At 38.5% G+C, this 8508-nt stretch overlaps 1 protein-coding gene across 4 annotated transcripts; it reads left to right on the top strand.

The window, feature by feature from the left end:
• The first annotated feature begins 1165 nt into the window (after positions 1-1165).
• On the top strand, positions 1166-7401 carry blk (BLK proto-oncogene, Src family tyrosine kinase). 4 transcript variants are annotated; one of them, XM_063902282.1, is made up of 14 exons: positions 1201-1300; positions 2266-2352; positions 2661-2748; positions 2838-2868; positions 3129-3213; positions 3299-3397; positions 3512-3615; positions 3745-3894; positions 4187-4339; positions 4436-4615; positions 4991-5067; positions 5764-5914; positions 6335-6466; positions 6635-7401. In XM_063902282.1, exons 3-14 carry the CDS (start codon positions 2662-2664, stop codon positions 6835-6837), a joined length of 1452 nt encoding a protein of 483 aa, XP_063758352.1. In that variant the 5' UTR covers positions 1201-1300; positions 2266-2352; position 2661; the 3' UTR covers positions 6838-7401. The 4 variants fall into 4 exon arrangements, with proteins under 4 accessions (XP_063758354.1, XP_063758352.1, XP_063758355.1 ...); XM_063902285.1 differs by having other exon boundaries at positions 1228-1300; positions 2624-2748; XM_063902283.1 differs by having other exon boundaries at positions 1275-1313.
• Positions 7402-8508: the final 1107 nt, after the last annotated feature.

The following is an 8508-nucleotide window of genomic DNA, read 5'->3' as shown; positions in this document are numbered from 1 at the left end:
GGGGATAAACACAAGAAGAAGAGACAAGTTAGCGAGAGACAGAGAGAGACGGCGGTGACAGGCTAGAGCTCCTCTCACTGAACAAAAGAAAGTCAGTGAAGGAGTGGAATATAAGAGGGAAAGAAAGAAAAACCTTAAAACTGTTCAATTGTTATGATGTGTTCGGACTGATATGTTATATAATTGGCTGAAACTGTTAAGATGTGAAACACAAAGACAAAGGGAAACTCAAGCTGCTGCTGCTCTTTATTTAATCTTTCTAAAATTAAGCACTTTTAAGATGCACACATTTTCAAACGCAGCCCGAGTGGAACATTCAAAATATCTACAGTATTATACTGTAAATCTGTATAGTTCAAGTGAGAATAAATATTGTTGTTTTTGAGTTGTATTTTGTTCGTTTCATGAGACAGTACGTTGTTGATTACATGCAGACGTTGATACAGCTACTAGCTCACAGCTAATGTATATATGATCACACTCATTCACAATGCCAGTTAGACATTTTGAAGTTCTGGACCTTTGCTTGAGCAAAGTCTCTCTAACTGGACCTCGTTGAATTTTAGTTGAATACACCTGCATTAGAGGGTTTCGCAACCTGTGTCATCTTGTGCAGAGAAAGTGTGAAGCTTCACAGAAGTTTACAGATAAACAAAAGCCGACCACAGCTACAACCACTTGAGGAACTAACACATGTCATGGAAACTATGCCTACTGTTTTAAATATAGCACAGAGCACAAAACCACACCTATAGTCAACCCAAGTAAACCATACAAACACAGCTCTACAGATTTCAATTGATATGCACAGATATCTACACAACACAAATTGGAAATAAACCGTTCTGCCGAAACGAGTAAACTCCCTTTTCTGTTTAACTGGATCTTGGTTGAGTTGCATTTGTTGTTTTGTAGAGTTTCATATAAGTTAAATAACTGACATTGAATACGCAGATGAGGATATGTGTAATGTTGTTTTAGATAATCTGCTTCAGATGCAAGGGTTAAGGGAACTATGGGACAAAAATAAATAGACAGTGCTATCTATTTACAGTAAACCCGTTGTAGTCCCTCAGGGGAGGCCGTGTTTAGAGGGAGAGAGAAGAAAAAAGAAACTAAAAACAGAGAGAGAGAGAGGAGAGAGAGAGAGAGAGAGAGAGAGAGAGAGAGAGAGAGAGAGAGAGAGAGAGAGAGAGAGACAGACAGTGAAGGACTGACAGCGTTAACTCTCAATCAGGAAATTGAAGACATTTTGCATCTGGAGTACTTTTGAAGACACAAGCTGGGGGACAAGTTTAAGGTATTTATCTTCTGTGAGTTAATCTCATATTACAATCTACCAGTACTAACAGAAGCCCACATAATGAACAATCATATTAAACAGTGTTGGACTAATATATAAAAGTACATTTAAAAAGCAGGTTTTAATGGTAGAAAATAAAATGACTTGAATGGTTCAATGCTAATAGAGTTTTACTGGTTGTCACATATTAATGATAATTAAAGGAAAATATTTGCAGTAGCGGTTAGAAACTATCATTACTTTATGGATTCAAATAAACGTAGACTGAGAAAAAAACAATTACTAGTGTGTGCAAATATGAAGCTCATATTCCCTTTGAACTGTTTTAATTACTCGTTATGAGAAATGTGTAGGGTTTAAAGCTCTAAGATTGCCATCATCAGTTGTTGTCTGAGGGAAGTTCTACATTTATATGGTTTTATCGCATAATTGAAGTTTTTGTTCGATATTGCCGTGAAATTGCAGACACATACTTTACATGCTGACATCAAATAATGCAAATAATGCCACACTGCTTAGTCCATGCCTCTTACACTCAAGTGTTGCTATAGCAGATTTGAACTGTACAAGAGTTGGCTTTTTAACTCTACATTTGCATAACCTACTACTATCTATGATCTACTATGAGGCCTAAACTGTCTCCTTTCTATATTCATTTTTACTTTTAAACAGCAGTAATATGTGCACCATCCTCATGAAAACATGAAACTTTCGCACTGCCCTAAACAGTATGTCCATGCAACCTCCTCTTTTGGTTATATTTAGCACTTTTGTTTCTCTATTTGGAACTCTGACATGACATGATGGCGTTAGAAACAGTAAATGCAAATGCTCTGATATAAAGATAAGGGAAAAGACGTTTTCACTTCCTCGTATTGAAAGCAATTTGTTTTTAAGCTCACCATGAGTCTGTCCTCTCATAAACACGCTGATTTTGAGCACATTTAATTTATTATTTACAGCACTGGGCATGAGTTCAGAGACGGAGCCCTGCAGTGGGAGGAGGGGAGAGTGAAAACAGCTTCAGTAAAGATCCTGTGCTTTATCAGGTACAAATAAGCACAAAAAGAAACATGCTGTAAATATGTGAGGTAGAACAAAGTGGTGTTTGATATTTCAAAAGGAGTCATTATGCAGCATTATATTATACTATTACAGTGAAAAAAGTCACAAAAAAGCTTGGTAGTTTAATTATTGTAATATATTTAATGAGATCGGCATGAGTGTTAGTATCTGGCTGTAAGTGCACAATAAATAACACCTTTAATATCTTGAGCTTATAATAAAGGTGAGATATAAACTAAAACATATTGTTGACAGTATGCTGTATCACTGAAGATTGCCATTATACATGCAGGATGGGCTGCGCTTGCAGTGACCAGAAACAGGTGAAAGTTGACAAAAGAAAAAACAGCTCTCAGGCCACAAACCCATCTAATCACATAGTAAGTATAGTACTTCATTTGCCATTGTTTTTCATTCACGTTTTGCACATTCTGAGTGTTAAAAAAAGAAATCTTTTCATTTTCTCTAGGCACGAAGTGAACAGCCCATTACGGATACTGGTAATCACTAACCTCACGCATTCTGACAATCTTTCTTCTGCGTCTTTGCAATTGACTGTTGCTGTGCAGGGACACAACTATTAGTGATTAAAATCTAAGTTGTGTTTCCTATGTTCTCTTCTGGGGGAAGGATAGTGTTCATGTTACTGACAGACAGTGAAACTCTGTATGCTTTTGCTATATACTTTCACTATAATAACTTTTATGTCCAGAGTAGCTATCAGAGCTCTTCCCTTAAAATCACTTCGCTTTGTTTGCAGTTTTTGTTGCACAATATGACTTTCAATCGACCAACGACAGGGATCTACCTTTCAAAAAGGGAGACAAATTTAACGTTTTACAAGCGTAAGTATTCTCTTAGTATATACATCAGTGAAACAAAATTGTCCTTCTATCGCAGAGGAATAGAAATGATCTGCCATGTTTGTAGTAACGGAGAATGGTGGACAGCCAAATTATTGGAGACCGGACAGGAAGGCTTCATCCCGTGTAATTATGTTGCCAGAGCAGATACACTGGATGTGGAAAGGTAAGAAATTATCACAGTGCATGGCAGATAAGACTTCTTTGTACTGTTAAATACATTTGGATGTGTTTTCAGATGATCTACATGCAGTGTATTGTGTGGTTCTCTTCTCTGCAGATGGTTTTACAGGGACATAAGTAGGAGAGACACCGAACGTATGCTTTTAGCCCCTGGAAACAAACCAGGGGCCTTCATAGTTCGAGAGAGCGAGACCAGCAAAGGTGACTGACACAGCCTCTTATTATAATCACGCCCCAAAGTAGACTTTTAGAATAACATTTCAAAACATGCGAATATGTCCTATTTTAAGAACTAAATGTAACTGTATGGTCTACTTGTTTTCCCTTTAGGGTCTTTCTCTCTGTCCGTCAGAGATCATGTACCAGAACAAGGAGATGTGGTAAAACACTACAAGATTCGCTGTCTGGACAAAGGTGGTTACTACATCTCCCCCTCCAACCCCTTCCCAACCCTACAGGAAATGGTTCAATACTACACCCGTAAGTAATAAACAGATCAGAGTTGAATTCTTTCCTAATAAGTCATTTAAAAAACTGTGTTTGTTTATTTCTGTGAATCTAAAGTTTATTGAAAGAGGAAGTTGTGTTTTGCATTTCCTGTTTGCTTTTCCACTCTTGTGACTAAACCACAAGATGAGAAGGCCTTCTCTAGAGTGGCTTTTAATGCAGTAGCTCATGGGTATGTTTCAGGTAGTTAGAAAATAAAGTAGAGAAAATAAAGAGGCAACAAAATATTGTTGATTACGTCCTCATGTGTCACGTGTGGGTGCAGGTACAGCAGACGGCTTGTGCCAGCGGCTGCATGCTCCTTGTAAGGGTAAGGCACCCGAGCTGCCATGGGCCCCTGATGAATGGGAGATTCCCAGAGAGACCCTGAAGATGGTGAAGAAACTGGGGGCCGGGCAGTTTGGAGAAGTGTGGATGGGTGAGAAGAAGCTATCAAATCATCCTGAAAATATTTTTTTAAGCCTAGATGGAAGAGTGCAGTGAGATAAGCGCCCCGTTTTGATTCCCACTGCAGGTTACTATAAGACTACCCAGAAAGTTGCTGTAAAGACTTTAAAGGAGGGAACGATGGAGCCGGAGGCCTTCCTCCAGGAGGCCAACCTGATGAAGCAGCTGCAGCATGAGCGGCTGGTGCGCCTCCATGCTGTGGTCAGCAAGGAGCCGATTCTGATCGTCACTGAGTACATGCTCAATGGTGAGACACAAAAAAGGGGATATTTTTGATGATTTTTGAAGAATTCTCTATAATAAGTGTTGGGAAAAAGGGCTACAAATAATTATCCAACATATTTTCCCCATTTGAGAAGCTGAGACCAGAGAAAATGTGTCATCTTTCCTGAAAATGTAAAACTATAATTGATCATCATGGTTGCAGACTCATTTTCTGTGGATCGGACAATAAAGTGAAATAAAACATATTAAGTATGATGTAAGGCGTAAAGTGCAGGAACATCTAACCTTATCTAAACCGTGTATTTTTTATTAAGCAGCAATGTTTCTTTGAAATTGTCACTTTATATGTTTTATATGATGATAGAGTTATCACCCTTCTCCTTTTTCTCATCTGCAGGATGTCTTCTGGACTTTCTAAAATCCGACGAAGGGAGGAAGCTAAAGCTGAATAAGCTGATAGACATGTCAGCGCAGGTGTGAAACCGATTGCTTAATTTTAACAACATGATCTCTGTAAGTGCAAAGAATCGTATTTTTGTATGCAGCCATTGTGGTGCGGACCTCTCAATATAGCTGTGAAAGCTTTTTCTAAGAAAACTTAGTAAATAGGAAGGAACTCTTTCACTTTGCCTGTTAGTGCGTCTGTCTTTTATTACAAGAAAATCACCAAAGCACATCATTACAATATGTATTTTCTGACAAAAACAAAAATGTTTGACCTCAAAGCCTCATATACAGTACACACAGGCTGCATCATACCATTTTGAACGTCAGTTTTTATATGTGCTTTTAACAACTGCTAGGATATGAGTACACATGGTTACTGTCAGCAGTAGTTGTGTGGTTTCTGTGGTACGGCTTTTGCTATGCTGGCTTGAACGACTCCCCTTACGTCAATTATTAACATCCGGACAGGAAATCGTGTTGTTTTCCATTTACAGTGCACTCCCTCAGAACTTCTTCCCCCTTTCAAAAAAAGCCTTTTGCCTTTGCTGATAGTCGGCCCATCCTGTTAAACCCACTGCTGCCATTATCATAAACACAAACAGTATTCACGCATACATACAGTATACACACATGCTGGAGCTCTGCACACTGACCAGAGGACATGATGATAATTCTTTTTAAAAAGCCTCTTCTTTCACTCCTCACTTTCTCTCAATATGACAGATTGCTGAAGGCATGGCGTACATTGAGATGAAAAACTACATTCATCGAGATGTGCGTGCAGCCAACATTTTGGTCAGCGATACCCATCACTGCAAGATAGCAGACTTTGGCTTGGCCAGGATCATTGAGACAGAATACACAGCTCAAGAAGGTACAGTATGTGCATCCAAGGCAGCAGACAGAATTTTAGAGAATGCTGAGAGAATGACTTGAAGGGAGCCAAAGCACCGGCAAACCCTACTAAAATGTAAATAGGCGCGGAAAGCATCAAATAAATGTGTTTTTTAATATTGTATCTGATGACTGTTGAATAAAACTAATATGAAGTGTTTTCTGCAAATATAAAGGTTGACATTAGTTACAATTATACACTATTTCCATTATTTTTTGAACATGTGATGTGTTTTCATGCATACATCTATATAGTCTCAGCAGTGAGTGATATGGATAAAATATTCTGTCTCATTACATGCGAAAGCAAATACACAAACATACATACCTACATACTTAAGAATTTCCCTACTGAGTAACACGATTTCCTTTGCCTTTTTCATCCTCTTTCCACAACTAGGCGCCAAATTTCCCATCAAATGGACATCTCCAGAGGCCATCAACTTTGGCACATTCAGCATCAAATCAGATGTGTGGTCCTTTGGGATCCTCCTCACAGAGATAGTCACATATGGAAGAATACCCTACCCAGGTAAGAGAAGTGAGAAATAGGTAAAAATGAGAGAATAAATGTAATTAACTTCAATTTAATTTGTCTAGAAACAGTGGAAATGTACTTTGAAGCTTATGAAAACTGCACAACACGATGACGAAATATATTTTAATGTCTCACACGGCCTGCTTTCTTTATGTTGATCAGGGATGACAAACCCAGAGGTGATCAGGAGTCTAGATAGGTCGTACAGGATGCCGTGTCCGGACAACTGCCCTCAGGAACTCTATGACATTATGAATATGTGCTGGAGGGAGAGGCCTGAAAACCGGCCCACTTTTGAGTTTCTGCAGAACACTCTTAACGACTTCTTCATCGCCACGGAGGGACAATATGAGATGCAGCCGTGATTAAAGGGAAGTTTTCCTGATGATACCATTGAAGACCGCAATGTGCCCTCAAAAGAGATGTGACATTTACATAGGTAAAGGATGAGGACTAACCAAAGTTATTGTTTTTAAAGACTGAAACATATTTTTACTTATAAATAAACCGATTTTTAAAAACTCCTATCTGTGTGAATTAGAAAGCAGCTGATTACGCGGCGACAGTAAGACCATCTCAAACAAGTTGTATTCAGAAAGGAAACGTTTAATGCCACGTACTCCTGGTATTGATGGCTCACATTCTTGCCATGTAGTATGAGAAGACATAATTAGGATTTGGTAAAAGAAGAACAATGTAAAACATACAGTCCATACGTGCTGTTAAAAGGCCTATAGACCCGGCAAAGTTGGACCAGGTAAAGATGAATCATTTGCATGGTACAGAAACGAGCAGCCTGAGAATACAAGCACAATCCTTTGCACTCCCCCCCTCCCCTTTATTATCCCTTTAGTCCTTCAATGGATACAAGAAAGTGTTTGTACTTGCATATGTTCTATGAAAATAAAAATATTTACGTGTTATTTTTCCTTCCAGTTTCGGCAAACTATTTTTATTTAAAAAACGACCCCCCTTTCACATGGAAACCAAAATCATTGCTTTTGATAAAATGTAGAAATAATTTGTTGACTAATCAGAATTGAGTATAATAAGCATTTTGAAAAAGTGGATTCATTTCTTTTTTTATATGAATTAATCCAGAACGCATACAGTTACAGAGAGGAGTGACCCATTTAAAAAAAAGGCGGTAGTCATAACGAGGCTTTGCATGCACAGGATATCCCTTACAAACATAATAATCATGTGTAACCACTTTTGCAGACCAAATAAAAGTTTGGTATTTTAACTTTCACACCGAATAGTGGTGAAAGGAGAAAAATGTAAAAGTGATGAGTGATTACAAAGAGTTGCATACAGGAAGCTTTTAAAAGCATTTGACTTTTCTAAATTACAGTGGGTTTGATCCTCTAGATTAAGCATCCCCTGAGGGCCCCGGCAGTATCTTGGAGATAACAGAGTGGAAGGGCCGCGGTAGCCAGGGGTTAAACCCAGCCACTTCCTTAATGAACAGGAAACAGGAAGTGTGAGTCAGCATTCCTGAAATGCCACAAAGCTAGAATGACAACCCCCGCCCCCCCCCCCCGCCCCCCCCCCCCCCCCACATCTCTATAAGTCTGGAGATACCTTATGGATGAGTCGGTGACTTAATTTTAAATGTAGCACTATCAATTATGGGAATTAACATTTCCCCTTCATCACACGGACACTAATGTTTTAAACTAATGGTTTAATACGTATGAAACAAATCAAATTACACACGTTAGTAAAGAAAAGTCTGACATTTCAAATGCAAAAAGTGACAGTCATGTCTACACTCCTGCCATCCTGCAGAGGTCAGTGTCGCACAGTTTCAAATTAAATACTCAGCTGTAAACTGTAAAGAGACTGATAAATGACAACAGTGAAGTACTGATCAATTCAACTCAGACTATTTCTGACAGTGTACAGCGAAAAAGTGAAGTTTTAGAACTACAAGCAATTTGTAAAATTATACTTCAAATGTTACCATAACGCCAACATTGTGTCTCATAAAATCCTGTTTTGGGCATTTTATGATATGATAGAAGTTCCTAGGA

The sequence above is a fragment of the Eleginops maclovinus genome, chromosome 15 (assembly GCF_036324505.1).
Source record: "Eleginops maclovinus isolate JMC-PN-2008 ecotype Puerto Natales chromosome 15, JC_Emac_rtc_rv5, whole genome shotgun sequence".
NCBI lineage: Eukaryota > Metazoa > Chordata > Actinopteri > Perciformes > Eleginopidae > Eleginops > Eleginops maclovinus.
Note: the sequence above shows the minus strand (reverse complement) of the source record. Positions and strands in the feature narration are given on the sequence as shown.